The sequence below is a fragment of the Ascaphus truei genome, chromosome 2 (genome assembly GCF_040206685.1).
Source record: "Ascaphus truei isolate aAscTru1 chromosome 2, aAscTru1.hap1, whole genome shotgun sequence".
In the NCBI taxonomy this organism is placed as follows: domain Eukaryota; kingdom Metazoa; phylum Chordata; class Amphibia; order Anura; family Ascaphidae; genus Ascaphus; species Ascaphus truei.
Window position 1 is genome coordinate 65,240,175 of NC_134484.1, and position 24,202 is coordinate 65,264,376.

Here is a 24,202-nt window from a genome sequence, read left to right on the forward strand (position 1 = left end):
GTGCCAGAGGGTAAAACACCGGAGATGTTTTTAGGAGAAAATCAATGCAGGCTTTATTAGCCAGCAGCTTTAAACAGAAGACAGCTTCATATCAGCAAACAAAGTTAGAGCAGAAAATAACAACCAAGGATAACCACATGTAGGGCACTCGCTAACTTTTCAGTAGTCCTTATCTGAGGGCTGGAAGGCAAGGCCTCTTACCAACCTTTAACACAAATCCAAAGAGAGGTACCTGTAGGCAGGATTCCCTACGTCACGTCAGTCCAGGGTCTGTGGTGGTGGTGTGTGGGGTGCTCTCTCTGGCGGGTTACAGGGATAGGTGTTGCCTGGAACAGAGAGTCTCTCTTCCCCAGGGATCTGTCTAGCAGCGCATACTCTCTCTGTGCAAGAGATCCCCTGCCGTATGTGCAAGAGATCCCCTGCCGTATGTGCAGCAGGCTTTTAAGCATGCTTGATGAGCCAGGTGGAGACTGGAGTGTCTCAGTGTGGAGCCCTCAAACTCCAGTCTGGATGCCTCCCTTGCCGCTCCCAGTATCGTCTCCTTGATTTAAAAATAGTGGAACCTCAGAATGTCTCTCGATTTTTCACCCTCTGTGGGCTTCTGTCACAGGGCATGGTGAGCCCTATTTAGGTGGAACATATCTGGATCGCTGTCTGAAGTATCTGCTTAAACAGGCGATGAAGGTATGAGGTGATATTGTCGACTTGTTCTGGAATACTATCTATGCGTGCGTTGTTTCTGCACGATATGTTGTTCAGATCTTCCTCCTCCTGTACTGGGGGAAGGAATGTCCGGAGCAGCAATCAGCCAGCAGAATCAAGGTAAGCAAATAGGTCAGGAATAGAAGGCTTTATTGGTACAAACAGAACAGCAATCTCCAGGCAGTTCCTCCTACGAGTTTCATGCCTAAATGGCGCTTTGTCAAGGAGTCCTTCTCCTGTAGGTCTGCAATCATATTATTAGCTTCTTGCAGGACTTGTTCAGCTGTATTCACAGCATTAACTCGTCTGTCTTGTTTTCTAAGACATCAGTGTGGTTCTCTCTTTATTTATGTCCTTGAGTGCTGTTTGAAGTTCTGTCTGGAACAACATGTTGACGTTGTTCACTGATTTCTAGTGATCTCAGGGCACTCTGAATGCCCGAGGGTTGCGGCTCGTCCGAGTCGTCTGCATGTGGTAGGCTGCCATGTTCCTGCATGCCAGTCGCCGTTTCCCTTCACGCATATTTGCAGCTTTTCCCCCTTGTAGAGGCATTTGAACGAAACAGGTATGCTCTGGGAGGAAATACAATAGTTTGGGGTGTTTTAAGATAAGGTTCTGGTAATCTAATGTTACCCAGAAACGATAAGAGTCAAGCTATTCAGCATTCTCTTCCAGAAATAATCTTAAAAGGGCGGAGCCCCTTCAAATATCCCCGTGCTGCAGAGGTTCACTCCAGGAGTATATAAAGTCCATTTAAATCAGCAACATGATGACAGACCATAAGGGGTTAACATGCGTGATGAAAAGCAGCTGAGTCTACTGACTCTCCCCTAGTGTGGGAGCAGCCTGGCGGCATACAGAAGGCTGACCAAGCTGGTTTTACAACCTGCTATGGACCCCTCAGATGTATAAATTGCGCACTAAAGGTGGCTGATCCCCTGGGGTGCTTTAAGATAAGAAATCAACTTACTTAGTTCTTTTCTTGGTCTATTCAAGTTGGCGTGCTCCAGGCTGTTTCAACAATGAAGTAGCAGAGCATCCTCTCCGTGAGGAAAGTGATCAACGGGCACTGCTTTGAAAAAATGGCAAAAAGGCTGGATTGTGCAAAAATATATATAAGCCTTTATTGATTCATGGCAAACATGGCAAACATGGCAAACATGGCAAAGAGACAAAGCCCCATGGGCGAAACGCGTTAGAGCGCTGAGGGGCGACTCCTTCTCCCCTTTTTATCCATGTTTGCCATGAATCAATAAAGGCTTATATATATTTTTGCATAGTCCAGCCTTTTCGCCATTTTTTCAAAGTAGTGCACGCTGATCACTTTCCTCACGGAGAGGATGCTCTGTAGCTTTCTCTTCCATTCGCACTGCGCTTGTACCCTCGTGCATGTGTATGATTTTAATGCATGCATGGACATCTTGACAGGTCTAATACAATTTTTGGAGAGGGAAACAAATATCTGAGATATGCAGCCCAGACATTGTCATATTTACTGTCAGTAGAATGCTTTATTTCGGCTCATCGCACATCAATATCTTTTATCATGGTGAATTGCACCAGATTTTAATTATCATACATTTTTAAATCAGTAAGGAAATGTTGGGTGACTTTTCTGTCACCTTTTCTCTGCTAACAAGAAAGGACTCAGGAATTGTTATGTTGTCTTTGAAGATACAATGTTAGATCAGGTCAACTCTCGGGTACATCTGTACACCAGTCACTTCATTTATAAACGTATTCCTTTTTCATTGGTTTATTGGCCCATTAATGCAGATACCATGACAACGATATTTTTAAAATAAGCATTGTAACATTTTATTTTACCAGCATATCTTCTTCCAAGATATAACATTTCATCATTCAGGTTTGGCACATACGAAACGTTAATTTCCTTGCGTATTTCACAGATATAGGATATACAAATCAAGTCCTTACGTGTCCTCAAAGATGGCAACCTGTCGTTCCTTCCTTCTCGCTGTTGGAAACGGTCAGCTATTCTCTCTCCTTAGCTTGCTAATCTGATGTTCTGCTGTCTTTTTATACAGAGTAAAACCACCAAGTAGGCTAGTCTCTGTATATGGCATCACCATGTATCTTTGTAATAGCGTCTCACAGATATGGAAGTCAACCTGGTCTAACATTGAAAATCTATGACCGAATCTCTTCACAAATAACCCACAACAGCGGTCTGGAATGTAATCCTACCCTAAAATCTTATTATTGGAAGTTGGTCCCACCCTTTACTCACAAATAACCTCTTTAGCAACTGTCATTATAATCAATCACTTATAGGAAGGGGAGGAGACGTTCTAACAAGAGTTAACCCCTTGTTTGCTGTATTTGGTCACACAATGTCTCTTGCGTGACAACACATAGAATAGAAAAAAAAAATCACTTCTTCAAATAAAAAAAAATATTTTTGAACCTACTGGAAACAGGTGTTTCAGAAAAGATCATCAAGGGAATGAGCCAGAAGGTTCAATGCCTTGTAATGTAATACTGGTTAGTGAATATGTATAAAAAAAAATCCTTTGCCCAATATCCCTAGGCGCTGACAATGGAAGTTGAACAGACATTTCAACTCTTACTAATTTTCTGAGTCCTATTCCTTTGGAGCCAGTACAGTACCACTCATTTCTTGCCATCAGTGCTCTGATAAATCTCAATGGAGTCTCTCTGATAAAGATCACGACTTTGCTATTGCAATGCACTATTTATTGTTGTCCAGAACCCCCAGATCACTGATGTCAGTCTTTTTATGAGGTTTACGTTGAATAAGAGCGGCTGCAAATCAGGGATTGTGCAACTTGTACGGTTATTTACCTTTCATAGGCGCAGCAAACAGGAGTGAGCACAACGTTTCTGGATGGGGGGGGGGGGGGAGGAATGGAATCCCTCCCCTTGTCAGGTGAAATCCTTAAAGGGCGACACCTCAGGTTTCACTCTTTCACATTCTCATCAGCTCACCCCCTGATTGTCCAAGAACCAATCAGAAAAGTAAGGGTGATTTGTGTGCTGGGTAGAAACTGCTCTCCCCTCCCAGAGTGAACAACGTCACACACAAGGTAGGAATACAAACAAGTCAATCTCTCCTCAACTTTCATTTGCGTGGCTGGTGCCTGTTGCACTGCAAGGGTTAAACATGCCTCTGCTTTATCTTGGGCCTGGGAGGTCATTGGTTTTTAGTGATTTCCTATTTGTACTCTTCCTTTAAATAAACTCTGTCCCCTCTGAACAGAATTTGCAGGCAATATCAAATGGCATTACCCACATCATCGGATGCTATTACTGTACTTAAATCACTTCCAGCAACTTTGGCCCAACATGTAACACGTTACCACTTCCTCTGGGGTCCTTTTTGAGGCTTGTGGTTGCAATTTTAGGACCAGTGTACTAGAGATTAGGAAAGTCTACAAATCCTTTCGGAGTGATCTCCTGCGACCTCTTGCCATGGAATGTCTATGGTCACTTTGATTTTCAACCCAATACTTAAAGAACATGAAAACAGCTTGTAAACACCACAGCTCAAAACTACACCGCTTCTGTCACATATATCTACATTTAAATATATGTACGTGTGTGCATGTGTCTATCTGTATAAGTTGATGCAGTCAAAGTGACAGAAAACAACAATGTGTAGACCAGAAAGTGAGCAGTTTAATCACCAGAACTAAAACAGAATAGCGAAAAAAATGTAAAGATTTTAATAGTTTAATAAAAAGTATTAACATGATTTTAATTGACATTTTCACTGTTTTTGTTACTCTGGGTGCGTTGGTTATTTTGTACACAGCTCTGATTTGAACATTGTTGAGAGATACACATACACACTGAAATGTTATATATATATATATATATATATATATATATATATATATATATATATATATATATATATATATATATATATATATATATATATATATATATATACATACACTAACGGTGGAGGTTTTTTGTCACCTTTTTCCTTTTTCACCCACCATAACTTAAAATGTATATGGTAAACCTACCCAGCCTTGAAAATTGCAAAGCCAGTACAGTACAACAAACCTCGCACTGATGAGACCCATTAAGGTTGAAACATGTCTGAGTGGTTTGACTGGCTTTGCATCTAATCCCATGTTGTGCTTAAAAGCTGTGTGAACAGCAGAGTATTTGCTTATATGGGTTCCATGTAAATGGATTTCTGGCAAAAGGTGACACATTGTGTGCTCATTTGCATGTCATTCCCAGAATCCCTTGCTGCAGTGGGAGCACTGTATGCTAGGTGATAATGGTTGACAGGCAGGGTTGCAGACCTGTCTAAGACATGTGAATGTGCTCACAAGTGATATTCTTTATTGGCTATATGCCAACGTGGTGGAGGTTTTTTGTCGCCTTCTTCACACACTGTGTGTGTGTGTCTTTATTTATATAGTGCCATTAGTGTACATAGCACTTCACATTAGTACTACACGTGACAATCATATAAATAACAAATAATACAAATAACAGATCATGGGAATAAGTGCTTCAGACATAAAAGTAACATTTCGGAAGAGGAGTCCCTGCTCCGGGAAGCTTACAATCTAATATATACATATATGCATACACACTTAGTATATCTCAGTATCACTTAGGAATCGGTTTTACCATACTTAGTTAAGTTATGGTGGGAAAAAAAAGTGCCAAAAACCCTCCACAGCAAAGCATATAGCAAATGGAAATATTTGCTGTAGTGAAAGTGCTGTATGCTGGGTGATAATGGTGAAAGGCAGGGTCTAAGACATGCAAATGAGCATACAGTAATATTTCCATTTGCTATATGCTTTGCTGTGGAGGGTTTTTGTCACTTTTTTTACCCACCATAACTTAACTAAGTATGGTAAAACCGATTCCTGCTTCTTTTTTGCATAGCCAGTAGAACCAACCCCACACTGAGGAGACCCATTAAGGTCAAAACAGCTGTCTGTGTGTGGGTGGGTTTACTGGCTATGCATCTTAACCCTGGCTGTGCTCAAAGCTGTGACCATGCAGCAAGCTTAAACCTATAGGGGGACCATGTTGAATGGTTTTGAAGCAAAAGGTGGCACTGTGTGCTCATTTACAAGTCATTTCCCAGAATCCCTTGCTGCAGTGGAAGTGCTGTGTGCTGAGTGATAATGGTGAAAGGCGGGGTTGCAGACCTGTCTAAGACATGCAAATGAGCATACAGTAATATTTCCATTTGCTATATATATATATGGGCAAATAAATAATGTATATAAATTATTTTTTTGTCCATATATATATATATAGCAAATGGAAATATTACTATATTCATTAGATAAATATGTACATCCTTATCCCTAAATTGTGTAATGTCACCTACAGTACATATATAGTGCTGGTAATTTGGGTTGAAACTGGTTATTTGTTGTGTAAGATTAAATGTAGGTGATTGACCGCTTTAAAAAGAAGATCAGACCAGCATAAATATTTTTTAAATATAATCCAAATATCTCCATAATAACTAAACGCTGTGCAATTGTTTTAAATGACTTTTACCTAATCAATTTGGTGATGCGATTGTTTGTAGCTGGTTGTATACACAGGCAAATGGTTAAGTATTTTGATGGTTTGTGTGAAAACAAATCTCTCCGTCATCATTAGCCAAAGAGATAAAGGAGAAGAACAAAAAGAACCAAATACAATTTGAATTACAAAAGACAGCCCCCCCCCCACCCCCGCCCCAACAAAAAATACAAAAATACACAGTTCCTCAGGAAACAAATGGGAAAATGATACGCCAAAAGTGACTAAATCTCTCTAATTCAGCTATTTACTCTAGGTTGTTTATTTTGTGTCTGCTATGTGGGACTGCCTCTGTAACATGGTTCCTTGGTACATTACAAATTAGTGAGCATGGAAAAATGCTTGTTTAACCTTCTGCTTCCAGAGGGGCTATTGTAGGTGTGCATTACAGACCTCCTGCAATACTACCTCCTTTACAAATATTTAACCCTTCACCTGACGGAGCTCCTCACACTTCCTCCCAAACCTGTCCCTACTTCCCCCTTCCACATTACTGTTGGCAGCACTATCATACACCCAGTATTACAAGCACGCTACTTAGGGTCACATTTGACGCCTCCCTCACATTCTCCTCTCACACTCACAAGGTAGCTAAACCCTGTCGCTGTCACATCTGTAACATTGCAAAGATACGCCCTTTCCTCTGTCCTTCTACCGCTAAAACTCTGGCCTTGCTGCCTCTCACCTGTCTCCTCTACAATGTATCCTAAATGCTGCTGCTAGAATCACTTTAGACTGCGATCCCAGTCAGCACTGCAGCACGCGCGCCCTGGGAGGGGGGGGGGCTGCGCATACACGCGTGGAAACCGCGATCTGCGGTGTATGGTGAGATGCAGAGATTGCAACGGGGGTGGGGGCATGGCATTGACTGAACCGCCGGGTGGCGTGGCCACCCCTCCATTGTAAGTTATGGGGCGGTACTTGTTCATGCAGCGCACGCCTCATACTGTTTTACCAGGAAGTAATACATTGAGAGTTACCTCCCGTTTTCATGTATGTCTTGGGCATTGAGTTATGATGACAAATACATGGTTACAAATACATACAGAAGATACATTAATATAATAGTATATGTTATAGGCGTTATGTAACAGTTACAGACCAGACTAAAATGTGAGACAGCTTTAGTTTTGAAAGAACTTAGACTGGTAGCGGCTGTGAGAGTCTCCGGTAGATTGTTCCAGTTTTGGGGTGCACGGTAAGAGAAGGAGGAGCGGCCGGATACTTTATTGAACGTTGGGACCATGAACAGTATTTTGGAGTCAGATCTCAGATGATAAGTGCTGCATGTGGTAGGGGCGAGGAGCTTGTTCAGACGCACTTATCATAACACCCTCCTACTGTCTCTATAAGTTCTCCCCAATTACCACTTTGATTGTAAGCTCTTCGGGGCAGGGACTCCCATTCCTATTGTTACTGTCATGTCTGAAGCGCTTATTCCCATTATGTGTTATATTATTATGTCATGTGTATTACTGCTGTGAAGTGCTATGTACCTGGATGGCGATACATACATAAAGATATACTGATGCAGCCACGAGTATCCGAACACTTGCCTAGGAAAATCTGGGGCAATACCCCAGTAATGCTGCAACATTTCTGTGACATTTCTGCAGACAGACTAATGGCCCATCGGATTAGCACAGCGGGGGTCCCTGGCAGTCCCATTCAAACTGAATGAGACTAGCAGGGACCCCCGCTGTGTTAATCTGATGGGCCATTACTCTATTTGCAGAAATGTCACAGAAATGTTGCAGCATTACAGGGAGATTGCCCCAGATTTTCAAAGACAAGTGTTCGGATACTCGTGGCTGCATCTGTACATACATACCTTTCTTTTTCATGGTCATCTCACTAATCGGAGGGCAATTCTCCAGTTGTGCTCCGTCTGAGGGATGCTAATGCACAATCTTGTTTCTGTCATTGCAAATTTTCTAAGCACTGGTTGATACCTCATTGCAGCATTCTTTCCACAGTTAGTTACAAGGGTCAAAGTGTGGTGGTATTAAGTGGTATGAAGTACTACTACATTTCAATTTACATCTCCAATGTACAACTTATTTTTTTAATTGACAACCCCACTATACCACAATTACCACTTTCTGTTTAATAAAAAATCAGCCTTACTTTAAGAAGCCTATTTCCCCTTGTTTTTCAGCATACGATTGTATTAATATCTCTAGTCCAAATAACTTTTCCACGACTTTTAATAAAACAAGTAGACTATTTTTTTAAGCCACTAGTTACAGTAAGTACAATATCAGACCTTAACTAGCTCTGAACACAATCCGCATGTAACATATTAATGGCGACACACACACGATCCTACAAGGGAGTTTGGGAAGCAAATCTTTTTAACATTTGATTAAAAATGTACATTTAAGAATCAGCAAATCTTCTCATAGAGAAAGTAAAAATAAAAAAAAATAGTGCTATATGGAAAGTTTTTCTCACTTTAACTCAATTGTCACATATGTTGCTACAGTAAGTGCTTTTTTTAATTTTTTTTTCTTCATTTTAAATTGCAAAACATTTTCATGAAGTTTCCACATAGAAAATCCTGCTTTTCTGGCAATTACAATGCAAGAACAATTCTGTAATGGGTACACTGAGTATTAGACTGTCAGTAGAAAGACATTGCCATGTAAATGTTTACATTACGGTTCCTTGAAGAACAAACCTTAGAGGACTGATTACCCCTTCCCCATCATAGATATCAGGGATGATTGTTTTTGTTTGAAAACCACTTGAGCAGAGTGCAAATGTCATGTAAACTGAGCTGAGAATCCTCCTTTGGTAATGAGATCCAGGGCAGACTGACTCAGCCTAATGTGCTTACTATTTAGAGGTGGATCTACCAGTGGTTCTATCAAAATACTGAACATGGGTCAAATGCAGAGTTTACAGAGACAACCTGCGGGAGTTACATTCATGGCAGAAGAAAAGGTTTCTGGAATTCATGTTGGATAAAAACAAAAAAAGAAAGAAGAGGATTCTTCATAAATTAAATTATAGTCTAAAGGGTTTTCAAAACCTCAATCTAAAACACTCATCTATACAGCACGTGGAGAGATATCTGTGAACATGCCTGAGATACAAAGCTAATGTGAATATGCAAATAAGCTCAATTGAATATGCAAATTATTTATTTCCCAGGAATCACAGGTATCTCTCCATGTGTTGAAAGAGGAGTGTTTTGGGAGGTAGTCAGTATGTATTGTACTAAATGGTACTCACTCACTGTCTCTATCCTCCTCCCCTTTAATTCAGATTTCAGGGTACATTCTCCCCTGGGGAAATTCACTCACTCTCTCACACTTTGGCCTGGTGAAACGGCAAATTCTTGGCAAAAATGCATCAATTGTTTTCTAATTTTCTCGGAATGTGAAATTTCACATATTGTAAAGCACACACGCCAGTGAAATGCATGACTGAAAATTCTGTGCACAAGACACACCTACAAGCAAGATATTAAGTTTTTTTTATGCAGGAAATGACAAATTATTCTGGTTACTACATTAAAGTCCGGTGCCCTTATATCTGCTTTTTTTTTTTTTTCTTACACAGCTTCAAACTTTAAATCGCCTTTAAATGCTTTACCTGTATGTACACAGATGGCCCAGTTTTGAAAATAACACAATAATATTAGGACAATGGGCTTTTCTGAATAGTTCATTATGACTAGTCCATCTCCCAACCCTACATTTGTAAAAAGAAACCCTATTGTAACTGGGATGGCTGCAGAGAGAACACATGTAAAACGCTCAGTGTAGTGTCCAAGTTACATTACCGAGCAGGCTGATGCCGAGGCGGGACAGCCCCTGTCTCAATCCTTCTCCCAGGTTGTCAGGCAGCTGTCTCCTCCACTCCTCCTGTCTGTGGTAGTGTTCTTCATCCAGAGACAGCCTGTCCATGTTCCGTGCCAGGCTGGTGGCCAGGTTAGTTAGGGACGTCAGGGTACCTACGGAAAAGTGGGACACCCTGAATCCAGTCTTTCATATCCCAAAAATAAATAAGTAAGTATGCCCTGGGCGGTGGTATAAAACAAACATTTTTCTTTTTTCTTTTTCACCATCACTTATTCAATACGAGTGACATTTTTGGGAGAACAATTTGAAGGTGGCATTAAGTCGATTGTATCGTTTTAATCTCACCTATGATACAATTTGGTTTATTTTTGTTTCTCGGCAGAAATATATGGCTTTAAAAAAATTATACAGTAGTGACCGATTATAGTCTAGGTCAGGGGTGCGCAAACTCGGGGGGCCCAAGGTGTTTTTGGCGGGGGCGTCGCTTTTACAGTGGCCCCCTGCACTCTTCCCCAAAGCATTTAAATTAAATGCTTGGGAGCGCGCGAGGCCTCTGCAACTCACTTACCTAGCCTCCGGCGGCTTCGGCAATGCGTCGCCATGGCAACGCGGCATCAAATGACACCCCTGGGTCATGTGACGTCACATGACCCCACGGCGCCATTTGATGCCCGTCGCCATGGCAACGTGGCAACGTGGCGCCGTGACATGACCCCGCGGCATCGTTTGACACCGGCACAAAGGTAAGGGGGGGGGGGGCGCAGCACCACAAGTTTGTGCACCCCTGCTCTAGGTTACAAATCCCATTTTATAGTTACATCACTGTTTAAGAAGATTCGTTATGCTCTACTGTATACAGCGATTCGTGTCTGTATTTTTATATCCAGGAGATAACTGATCAAAAGAACAAAAATGGATGACATTTGCACCATAGGCAGTAACAAATATATAATTAACAAGTATAATTCAGTAATAAGAACTGATATAATGTTTGGTTGAAACCTATTCCAATTTCATACTGGAAAGCCAATAAAATCAGTCTCACAATGAAGAGATCCAAAAGGTCAAAATAGCTGTCTGTGAGTAGGTTTTACTGGCTCTGCACTTCTTTAACCCAGGCTGTGCTGAAAAGCTGTGTAATGCGGCAAACATACGTTTACAGGGGTCCATGCTAAAATGGACATGAAGCAAAAAGTGACAATGTGCTCATTTGCATGTCATTACACAGAGTCCCTAGTTGCAGTGAAAATAGAATATTGATGTCCAACTCCATGGCAGTGCTCACCAATGGGTTAAGTTCCACCCCCCAGCTGAGCTAGGACACCTGTGGGAGGACCATAAATAGCCACTCCCTTCCTCCCCAGGTAGTCTCAGTACAAAGGCTGAAATATTTAACTAGAAACATTAATATCGTCTTATATCTAAACTTTGGGATTGGTGAGCACTGCTATGGAAGGACTCTCCAGGAAAAGAAAATGACCGTAAGTTGGTATCAATTTTCTATTTTCCTGTTGTCCCCATGGCAGTGGTCACCAATGGGATTTGCCAAAGCAGCACCCACATAAAAGGAAGGGGTGTGGGGGAGACCATAGAATAAAACACAACACTCCTTGACACTTAAATAAGATCTTTTATTTAAGTGGCAACAATTGACTGCAGGACCTTTCTGCCAAAGCATGCATCTGCTGAAGCCTGTACGTCCAAATAATAATACTTAATAAATGTATTAATTCAAGTCCATACTGCTGCCCTGCATAATTCTGCAGTGGAAGCCTGCGTCTTTGCTGCCCATGACATAGCCATGTCCCTTTTCGAATGTGCTTTTACCAGCTCTGGGGATGGAATCTTTTGAATACTGTAGGCCTTCCTGATAGCCATTACAATCCATTGACTTATGGTAGATTTTGAGGCTGCTTGCCCATTCCTTGCTTCCTTTGGAAGAATGAACAGTCTATCTGACTTCCTACATCCTTCTGTTTTGTAAAGGTAGAGCTTTAAGCCTCTCACTACATTGCCGTTTGCCGTTTTTTGGCAAAATAAAGGCAGTATTATCTCTTGGCTGAGATGGAATTTTGAAACAACCTTAGGTAAGAAAAGCTGTACTGGTCTCAACACGACCTTGACTTGATAAAAAATAAGGAAAGGTTCCTTCATGGACTAAGCTTGTACTGTAATTCATCCATCCTACGTGCTGACAATACAGAACTGTCTTTAGTGTTAGATCCATGTCTGAAGCTTGAGAAAGCGGTTCAAAGGGGGCATCTGTTAGAGCCCGTAATACCATTAAGCCGGAACTGGGTCCCTGTATTGTGGATTGATTTTCTTCAAAGCTTGGAAGAATCTGCTTTGAGATCTATGGCGGAGAAATATCTCCCTAGTAGGGCTGATAATGCCGAGCCCTGGTTCTACACCGTCTTGCAAAAACGCCAGAATTTAAGGAATAGGTCGCTCCAAGAAGCTTCCACCTTAGCGCTCACACCACAGATGGAATCGTTGCCAGATTCTATGATATATTGTTGAAATCGTCATAATCCTTGATGCCATTAAGGTCTCTACCACATTGTGCGATAGCCCTCTTGATCTGAACAGCTTCCGCTCAACCTCCATGCCGTCAAATTCCGCTCCCTTGGACTGGGATGTTGCTCTGGACCCTGGAATAGGAGGCCTTAAAACACCGGCAATGGTTTGTATACCGAAAGTTGAACTACCTGTGGTAACCAGGCTCTGTGTTCCCAATTCGGTAGTATACCCCCTACCTCTGCCTTTCCATGGAAAGGATAGGGTGTATACTTTTGTAGCTCCTGGATTAAACATTCTTGAGCAGAAATTTTGTAACTTCTGATTTCCTGATGTTGCCATGAGATCTATGTCTGGTCTCCCACATTTTGCAACTAATTGATTGAAAGTTGCGTGTGAAAGGGACCACTCTCCTGGATCTAGTGTCTTCCATCTGAGGAATTCTGCCCGCAGGTTTCTTTTCCCTGCATGAATTGCTTTAAAGTCTGCTAGATGACGTTCTGCCCAGGTTTTAATCGGGCGTAGTTCCTGTAGGAGTAAGGGGCTTCCTGTGCATCCTCATATAGGTCACCGTAGTACGGTTGTCTGACCTGATCTTTACGTTTCACCCCCATAGTTGTAGTGAGAAGTGCTTGATTTTCTCAATTAAAGCACTTAGCTCTAGAATTTTGGCTGATGTTTCGTAACTTCTGATAGGACATTTTCCTTGGTCTATCTCGGTCACGAGTTGGGCCCCCCAGCCTATATACGTGCGTCGGTCGTAAGCTTGAGCCAGACATGATCTTGTAGAGGACAACCTTGTGGTAAGGAGATCCATTGGTTCAGGCTTGCCACCTGCCATTGGCATAAGAAGTTTGGCTGAAATGCTACCTGGCCCACTTTACCACCACTATGGTTGCTGATAGAGTGCCTATCAGACTCATGCATTGATGAGCCCGCCATCGCATGCTGGCTCTGGCTGTTCTGAGCATCTCCTTCAAATGTTTTCTTTTGTCGGAGGGAAGAACCATTCTGCCTTGCTGTGTGTTGAAATCAATTCCCAAGAATCTTAGATTCTGGGTTGGGCTTAATTGGCTCTTTTTTGTGTTGACCAACCAGCCGTGATGTGAGATGAATGTTAGCACCCTTCAGAGGTGTTGGAGTAAGAGCCCTCTGTCCTGTGCCTTTATCAGAATATCATCCAGGTAGTGGAAAATTTGTATTCCTTAATTCAGCCATGAGTGTTATCAACACCTTTTGTGAATGTTCTTGGTGACATAGAGAGACCAAAAGGAAAAGCTCTAAATTGGTAGTGTTCTACCAATATTGCAAATCGCAGATACTTTTTGTGTTTGTGGCATATTGATACGTGGAAGTAGGCATCTTTTAGGTCTACTGAAACAAGCCAGTTCCCCTTATGTTCTATTTTGAAATTTCTTACCTTGAGCAGTTTGTTTACTCCTCTTAGGTTCAGGATAGACCTGAATGTTCCATTCACCTTTTTCACGAGGAACATTGGTGAATAGATACGTCAATATCTTTCTTATGTCAGAACTTGTTGAATTGCACGATTGTTCATAATTTTTTGGAAACTGTCAGTTAATACCTGTATGGCAAGTTTGTTTCCCGGTCGTCTGGATCTTATGAACCTGTGTCTGCCAGGTATAGTTTTAAACTCCAGACAGTATCCCTTGCAGACAGCGTTGAGCACCTAAAAGTCCGTAATCGTTTGTGTCCAAATGTCCTGGAATTGCCAGAGTCTTCCTCTGACGTAGGATGTTTGAGCTCCCCTTATCCCATGAGAACTTCCCAGGCACTCTATATGAGGGTCCACCGCTTCTTGGCCTGCATGCCAGGAAGCTGTTCTTGAGTAACCCATTCCGGGGCCTATAGGATCTCATTCCTCGGCTCTTGAGCCTCTGATTCATACTTAAAGTCGGGACATGAAATCTTCTCTTCCTTTCCTATGGCAGGAATAGACTTTTGCCTCCAGAGACCTTCTCAATTATAGAATCAAGTTTCCTACCAAACAGATGATGACCTTCGAAAGGAACTGAACACAGATTATTCTTAAAATGACGAATCCACCTGCCAATGCTTTCGCCAAAGCGCCCTAGTGGCTGCAACAGACAGTGCCATAGACCTTGCTGCTAGCCTTACTGAATCCAGAGATGCATCTGCTACAAAGTCAGCTGCTAAGAAATCTATTGTTCCCAGCACACAAAAAAGTCAAAAAAGGGGGGAATATGCCAAAAAAGATTTAATGAGCAAAAAACACAAATCAAACGATATATAAGTAAAAAAACAACCACAAAACATCAAGAGAAAACCGGGAGGAAAAAAATCCTTTCCTTGTTTTTTCTCCCGGTTTTCTCTTGATGTGTTGTGGTAGTTTTTTAACTTATATATCGTTTGATTTGTGTTTTTTGCTCATTAAATATTTTTTTGGCATATTCCCCCCCCCCCCCCTTTTTTTTAATTACTTTTTTGTGTGCTGGGAAGCATAGATTTCTTAGGATTACGGTTTGGGAGGAAAGAGGGTCCTCTCAGTTCCACGTTGCATCACTTCTTTCTACTTCATTTCATGCTTTTTGTTTGCTGTCTATTTCGATTTTGTGTTAAAGTCAGCTGCTAGTTTTAGCTCAGAGAGTGCTCCATCTGAGATCTTTTAACTCCCTTCTCCAGGGCTTCCTCCACATTAGCAATCCATAACTTCCTAGCTCTTGTCACGGATGTTATGGCTATGGAAGGCCTGCAGGCAGCGCCCGCAGCAGAAAACTATCTCTTCAAGGCATTCTCCATCCGCCTGTCTATACCGTCTCGAAGGGAGGCTGCATCGTCCACCGGCACGGTTGTTTTTCTAGCCAACCTTGATACTGCTGCGTATTCCTTAGGTGGAGAATCCCATGCTTCCACTTCCTTTTCCTCAAATGGGTACATTCTTGAAAACGTCCTAGTCAAAGGACCTTTTTTATACAGCTGGAACCACTCTCCTTTGATCATCTCCTTCACCACTTCATGGACCAGGAAGGTTCTTGGTTTCCAGTGCAGGCTCCTGAATAGGCGATCGCTAGGTTCCGAAGGGGAAGGCTCATCCTCAATCTGGAAGCTCTCTCTTGCTACCTTGATACGTGGATCTATAAGCTCTAGACCAAAACTGTACAATTCGTCTGCTGAAAACTCATTCTCTGAATGTTCCATCCTGCTGAATTGTTCCTCCTCTGAATTCTCAGAAAATTAATCTTGCAGTCTTTCAAGGCTAGTAAATGATCTTGCCCGCTTCTGGCCTTTATGGGCAGACTTTGACGAGGATGCTTCAATGACCTGAGTTACCGCGTTCTTCATCCATGATATGAAATCTGACATCGGTTCAATTGAGTCTTTTGCCGCATCTCTTACGCAATCTCCACAAAGCCTTTTATTTTCCAATGCAGGCTTCTCACAAGACGCACAATGTTTGGTTTTCTTTGAGGCCTTCTTTCTAACAGTTGGTTTTGTAGGTGCTCTGGCCACTGAATCCTCCTGCTATGACCCTGGAGTACTGACATAATATGAATATCAGTAATTATAGCCATCACTTTAAAACAAAAAAAAAAAACAAAAAAAACACAAGAGTACTGCAATTACTATGACCACTGCCATGGGGAAAACAGAAAAGTATTGTATGCTAAGCGATAATGGGGAAAAGCAGGGTTGCAGACCTGTCTCAGACATGAATGTGCTCAGAAGTGATATTTTTATTTGCTGTAATAAGAATAAAAATTCCCATAAAACGTGATGAATAAAAGAAGATACTAAATATTTTAGGAGTACTTTCATTTCCTGTCTCTTACAAAAACGCATTTTTTTTTTTAGTGTGGTTGCACATCTTGTTCTTTTCCCTGCCTGCATTGTCCTCTTTCAGGGTCAGGGAAGGAGTTAAAACGTTACAGAAGTATTTTATACCAGTTCATCTATTTCTTCAGCGAGACCTTTCACCCTCGTTCCACCAGATGTCACTGTTTCCGTATTTTCTCACTATCCAGCTCTGCCATGCAGGACACACATAATGATGAGTGAAGAAACTGCGACAACTACAGTACACCTCTACACTTTAATATAAAAGCCATGAGGCAACCTGGGGTAGAATTTCTGATGGCTTGCAGGAATACGGAATATCTTTAATGCTTCTGCATTTATTATGTGCAGCCAGCATCACGTTACTCCTGAGGGAGATTTCAAAAGCAGAACGTTTTTTGAAGCGTTCCCACACAGAAGATGTATATATGGTTCCTCTGAGAATAGAATATATTGTGGATGTGTATAATACTCATGTGAGCGGAAAATACTACCCATCTCTCTAAAGCCGCAATCTGCACTGCATAATTCTCCTGGTGTGTGGGGAATTCTCTTGGTATATGACCACACAGAACAACTACAGTTCTGAAAATATGATTTTTTTTTTTTTTTTTTAATCATTACCCTCAGCGGACTGGAAAAATGAACTCTGGCATATGCATGTTTCTATGGTGTTACCATTAATAATAGGCTCCTGCCAGCAGTTAATTTTCATTGCAGAGTGGAGTAGACTCAGAAGGGCCCATCAAAGTGTTGATGTGTTTCTGCAATCATTTGTGTCACACTAAATAAGTCCTCTCCAAAGAGATAAACAAAAAGAATATTGCAGGTGCCACGGGGTTTCTGGAGTAATATTCAGTACTTTCATATACTGAAGGTACATAATAAAAGTAAGTTATATGGATGTCCTGTTAGATAACAGTGTTTATGTCCATCAGAACTATGGCTCTACAAGACTTCAGACTCCAGGGTTTGCTAAGAGTCCCAACTACCCATATAGTGTACAGCTCTATCTGGAACAAACTTCAACCTGTAAATAGTTGACAGGACACATGTTGACTATATAAGAGGATGACATTTTCAGTAGCTGTGTTTTTGAATCTCTTGAAGGCTTATTCTAGAGCCATAAGTAAGTAAGCCTGTGTTACCATGAAGGTCCGCCCATTAGCCCAGGAGTACGAAGCGTAACGTCCTAACATACCTTTGGAAATGTGTTTTACAAAAGATGTTGTGCCTCTGGAGACTCCACTGACAAAGGCGCCTGGACCACGAGTTAGTCCTTCATATGGAAGTCTGAAGAAATCAGCAATGCCATTCCCAATACTTCTCACCAAACTAGCCGGACTTCCAAGTATATCCAAAGATCCAACAACCCAGCCTAAGGAAGAAGAGAAGGACGTCAAGTGAATCGTTTAATTTAGTGTCAGCAGAGAAACAGAAATGATATCCTTTTCTTCAGCTAGACCTCAAAGCTGCTAAAAAGTGCATAAAAAGCATATACATGTAACAAATCAAAGGAGAACAAAATGACATGGTCCATAGAGTTTTCTCACACTGCATTTGTTATTATAATATTATGTTAGTACTGTTCAAGATTGTGACTAGAAAAAGGATGGTGTGATTAGCGCTAAAAAATATATTACAGTGCAGTGCAATTATTACAAGTGGTTAATACAATAATAATGTAAGGCTGCCAGGGAAACTAACCCAAACACAGTTAGTGATAGACAAAAGAAACAATCCACCCCCTGAAGATGTGCGCATGCGCACCAAACGCGTTGGGCTATTGAGAAGCATTCCACAGCTGTACTGTGTGAGGAGCAGACCTTCCAAACAGTTTCCAGAGTTGCAGGCTATAGGAGGTGCAATCGGCAGTAAGATCTGGTAGATCGTCCCGCCCGCTGTGACGCACTTCCGGGCGTGGTTGGAGGACTCCACGAGGAGAGGAGGAAGTGCCTCCATTACCAGCCGACAGCATAGGAAACTCCTGAGGGCTACACGTGGCACACGTCCCCTAACATCACCTGCTGGACGTTTATACCATCCCCACCTGCATTTATTCTGGTGACTTGCTGTAAGTAGGATTCCGGTTTTTACACACCGGATCCCAGACCTCCTCGTCACTAGACAGCTGCTATTCATTTTATTGTGTTCATTAAAATCATTTATAATATTAGTCAGCTTAATTGTCTTTGTTTAGTGTTGTCTTGTGTATGTATGTCAGTCTGTCTATATGTGTGTGTATATTGGTATAGTTATACAGTGTCACACTATGATCTTGTCCTTTTGTCTCCCCTGCATGATTTAAACTAATCCTGATGCTGAGGAACCTGTTGACAACTGGATCAAAGCAACATTTGCTGGACACCCCAATTCACCAATTTGAACTCTATACTCTCCCATTTGGACTTTAAGGCGCCGGTCTGTATTGTTTCTACTGTTCAAGATTGTACATTACTGTATGTTATTATATGGAAATTAATGCAACATTTTAACATTAACAAGGGCAACCAAACCTGTTACTTAATTGTCACGGAGTACTGTTCTCATAGTGAGAGTAAGACATCTCCATGCCCAAGACTCTCTGAGTATTAAACAGTACAAACGATCAATACCTTGGGAAGAATGCTCCACACACTTAGAGAAAATGGTACACAAAGCTAAACAATAAAATACTAATTTGAATGGTGCCTTTTAAAGAGTTATAAGTACAGACGCCAATATGACATTACATCCCAGTCAACTGGGCGGATCCTTTAATAAAGCCTTAAAAAGCCCATAGGTACCCATGTTGCTGGCAGCTCTTCACTGCAGCCTTATTTCTTGTAGCTCCAATTTAGGTTGTGAAATGGGATTGTTACGTTAACCGCTTCTTAGACATGGGGGCCTGATCTGGAATGTGTTGCAGCCCCTCTGTCACTGAAGAGGCTAAATTGCATGTTATATATATTTACTAGCTTTATATGTGGATGATTATAACAATAGGCATTTATTGCTAAATTAACATTTCAAGCTGCGTTACCAAACGAGGTCGGGTTTGTGATTACGACACCCCGGAGAAGCAATGTTGGAGGCCGCTTCCAATTATTTATAGATGCTGACCTCATGTTTTTATTGTCTCAATTAACTGTTCTACCCCTGACTGTGAGCAGCTGACACCTCATCAGAATGTGCTACCAAGAAGGAAAACACAAACAAACCCCATCTCATCTTCCGAAATCTAAAATGTCATTTGTGACATTTACCAGGTCACTGGAAAGCAAAACTGGACAGGATAAGAAGGTCATTGCAGAACATGTCCCTTTCCTCAGGGTTGCTAGCAAATTACTACTTGCTCAAATGATCAATTCGATCTCTCTTTTGGGAAAACACTCATCCTGAGTTTCTTTAATGGCGCCATTCACTTAAAGCTGCAGACCAAGCAATATTCTACATGTGTAGGTTTTTTTTAATATACATAAATCAGTTCAGTAATATGAGAAAATATTTGTAACATTTAAAAAAAAAAAAAATCAACAACTCTGAATGACATTTTTTATGTATTATAATGTAATAAGCATTTTTTGTTTCTATAGAAACCATTTACAAAGTCACATCCCCTTCCTCTTCTGAAAAAGGCTCTGGCACACCCCTTTTTGAGCCCTGCCCTCTCTCCAGCAGTGCACCAATTGTATCTAATGACTGCCTGGTCACATGATCTTCTCCACAGAACTTTGCATCTTTTGTCCTCTTCTGCTGCACTGACAGCCATTTAGTGAACCCCCAAGCCGAATCTTCGCCGATCACAGGAGAACGGATCGATCAGCAACTTAGCTAATCACTCATCATTGTGTGGATTGTATTGATGCACAAAGGGGAAAAAATGTAATAAAAAAAAAACGCCACTTGGACTGCTGCTTTAACTGGCCCCAAAAATAATGTTTTCTTTAAAATGTACATTGACATTACTTTTCTACTCTGATTATATACTGACTACATTATTTATATATGTAGTTTCCTATTGCAGAGAAATAAATTAAGTTCAAAACTGTTTCTTGTGGCACCATACAATTTGCAATGGTTTTCCAGAAAGTGCCTTTTATGAAAACCTTGTAAGTTTGAAACAGTTGGCATGAGTCGCTAGCAAAATGGGATGTTTCTGTGTTTTTTGCAGTAATACGTTTGATTGCAAACACTCTTAATTAAAAAGTAAACCACTAAAAATGTGTTACATGACTTAATGCTTTTACTTGATTGTAGATCCAATTTATGTTGTGAAATCGCACTGCTCATATAACACATTTTCTGCCTAATGGCATATAGATGAGCCAAAGTAAACTAATAGCATATATTACATGTTTACGGGAAATAAATGCGGGTGCCTCTCTACTTTTTATAAATCAGGCAAGTGTATTTTTCAATGTTGTGGGTCATATTAATTAAGCAGTGCCAAGTAAAATGACTCCCTATGGCAGGGGTGCGCAAACTGTGGATTTTATGGGGGAGGGGCGGCGCCTGTAAGTTCCCTTACCTTGTCTCCGGCGGTTTCTGGCGATGCGTCGCCATGGCAACGTGGCGTCACATGATGTCGTGACCTCAGAACGCCGAAGACAATGTAAATATGGGGGGTCGGGGGCATGAGCAGTGGGGGAGAGTAGGCAGGGTGGCGCAGGGGAAACAGTTTGCGCACCCCTGTCCTATGGCACCACAAGGCAGCTTGGGATATATTAAGTAAGCGGTGCTATTCCATAAGACACCTTCATTCGCTTGTGTGTGCTGTAAGGTGTCTTCCAATGGCAACAGATGTATGGAAAAGCACTGCTTAATAAACATGGGCCCATACGTCTTCACTCGAATAGGTCATAACATGTCCAAAGGCGTAGAACCGCTAAGCAAATATGGACCTTTATATTTTCTTATCAAGGGAGACTTTTTACAACCTTTATGGAATCTTTTTTTTTTTTTGGCAAAACACCCCCTTCAGCTGGCACCATGTCACTAACTTAGCTCTTCCTTGTACTTGCAAAGTCATCGCGCTGCCATCATTAAGTCAAACAACTCCGGCCAGAGAACAGTAACTGACAGGTAAATGCAGAGAATGTCACTGTGCAAATGAACAGGAAACAAGTGAACAACCTTCCCACAGAAGCCAACGTCTAATCGCCACTGTCTCATACAGATGCTCAACTGAAAGCTAGTGTGGCTATCACACTGATTTGTTTTGTACTTTGCAATGTGACACAGGAGACACAAACCCACAGCCTTCATAGGGTTTCGGAGGCAAGGATTCCTAATCTTTAAAAGCTCACCATCATTCTTGCTTCAATGCTGGCTTTTTTTGCGGGGCAGTGAGAAGTGAGGTACACACAGTTACCAGTGATTCTATGTAAACCTGTTGCTGCTGAACGGAACTGTTCTGCAATACGTTCTAGGACCACCTCAGCAAAGCACATAATGGTCCAATAATCCAAGTGTAACCCTCCCTGTCTGGCTCCTAAGGAGTTTACATCGTTGTGCAATGTCTGGCTACTCCGCATGGATTACCTTGACGCAGGGTGCTGGATTCAAGTCGCTGGGCGATGAGGTAGCAAGGATGCATAAAAATGGGCGCCAGGAACTTTTGCAATACAACAGTCTTTTATTCTGATTACCAGGCACGGGGAACTTTCACATTCAAACTGTAGACGTTACACTTCTTAACAAACACACAGGATTTCTGTCGCTTCCATTAGTGCCCACACTTAGCACTACAATGGAGGGGTTTTCACTTAGTTCCTAGCTTATGTCGGACCCGGCCCCCCCTTATTACTTCAGCACCACCTTCTGTATTAACCCGTGTGATCTGGGACCCTACGGGAAAACCAGGTGGGTCGTTTGCAATTGGTCCCTGTTTGGGAGCTGCCACTTCCATACTGACTGATGAGGAATATGAATGCGGACCTGCGGTTAGAGCCGATCCGCCGACACCCGGGAACCCTCTTTCCTGAGACCCTCTGTAGCATGCCATGTTCCTATCTTTAAAATCTGTGGAATGCCATCTGCTTTCACCTGGGATCCTAACTTAGGGGAACTGTCCCTATCTTCAGCACAACAAAATAAAATGGGACCTGGTCTGGGTTATTACTTTAGGAACATCTTTATCTCTTTTCCTCGAGGCTCCCCTCCTCTTGTCCTTTCAGGAACCTAACATTCTCAAACCTTTCCCTTCTCTGTATACTCTCCGTGATGTCATGATCCCATGGCAACACAGGGTGGAGCCCAATACACTCCAACCCTCTAGTAACCCCTTAGGAGGGGAATTACACAAGTGATTAAGATTTGAGGGTTTCAGGTCACAAAAGGGAAAGATCTTGACAATGAGAATGATTCATTATTTTTGCAACGAGCAACACTTACTCCAAATGACCGAGACTCTGCAACTCTCTTTCAGCTGGTAAAGATTGAACTGTACGAGCTAATGAATGTTTAGTACTAGGCCAGTGCTACCCAAGTTTAGAACTCGAGAGCAACCAACAGACCAAATTTTAATGTCAGCTCTGTGGAACCCCTGCTTCCCGAGATCCATACCTTGGAAGGTACTCTGGTTCTTCATGCAGGTTAAAAGGTGTTGAGTCACCCGGGTCGATGGGAAGCTGCAATGGTTAGCGTTTCGGCTTCCTATTGGCCCGCATGACACTGGACTTTTAAACTGCCATATTGTTCCCCTTGGAGGGCCCTGTACTGGTGAAAATTTGGCGGTATATATCTCGGGAAGCAAGGGGTCCCGGGAGCTTAAATTAACACGGCTCAGCTCCTGAGACACCCCTGCGTCCAACCCCCCACCACTATTTGTAACCACACCTTTAATAAACCAATTAGCCCAAGTCTTATGATCACAAAAACAACTTAAGTCTTAATATCATGTCAAACTTGCTTAGCTCTATGTTTCCCGCAAGTAGCTCAAGCCATGATATCATATAACTAGAACTTGCTTACGTTTGTGCTTCCCTGAAAACCTGACCTGCTGATTCCTCAGATTGACTGAACTATGTTTAAGGCATCATATGCACTGAGCACTCTGTGTTTTAAACACAAGCCCTTAACCACAGCAAAAACCCACAAGACGTTACAAAGTAATGGCAGCAAACAGGTTAACTGCTAGCTCAGCACTAAGCAGATTGCTGTTAGAATGAGGATAGTTTTCTTGAGAAGCCTCATTTTTCAGTGCCAAATAACTGTTTTATCTCATCCCCGTTTGTGTAAAATAGTGACATCCTCCTGCTGATTAGTTCCCCTTTACCAGTGTTTGCAGCAGATTGATTTTGGCAGGGTCACTTTAGGATGGATAAAACCTTATGACCGGTGGATGTTTAGCTGGAATGTATTCTGAATCAAGTGAGTTTGTGTGACACACATACAATGTTCATTATTGTCTTCCTTGCACTATATGTGGTTCTAAAGCCATCCCCTCACTAAGTGCTGCTCGAACGTGTTCCAAAAGCTTTGAAAATACTAAAGACTGAAGGAATGTTTCTGTATCTGCTTGAGCGTTATATTATTCAAACCAGTGTCCTAGACAATTATGCCTCATTAGAGTACTGGCATGCACAAACGTCTGTTTAGTCTCAGCTGCAACAACAATCAAGATGTTCTGCACAGACCTTTCTGTTGTGGTCACTTGTTTTGTACATTCATATGAAACTAGTAGATGCACGGATCTGAGCACGAAAAAAAATATGTTAATGTGCTGTTGGTTTTTACTCAGATCCCAAACCATTTGTTACAAATTGCCTTTAGTTTTCATCCTGACCAAAAACCTACCCGTGAAACCTCATATATTC

General features: G+C 41.8%; 1 protein-coding gene across 2 annotated transcripts in view; it reads right to left on the bottom strand.

Annotated features, from left to right (window-relative positions):
- The window catches only part of VPS13B (vacuolar protein sorting 13 homolog B), a 1,123,013-nt gene that overhangs the window by 18,010 nt on the left and 1,080,801 nt on the right, over positions 1 to 24,202 (bottom strand). For both annotated transcript variants that reach the window (XM_075582636.1, XM_075582637.1), the window contains exons 57-58: positions 17,605 to 17,781; positions 10,052 to 10,222 (exon numbers count right to left, since the gene is read on the bottom strand). In XM_075582636.1, coding sequence (XP_075438751.1) covers positions 10,052 to 10,222; positions 17,605 to 17,781 — 348 coding nt within the window. The remainder of the gene's footprint in view (positions 1 to 10,051; positions 10,223 to 17,604; positions 17,782 to 24,202) is intronic.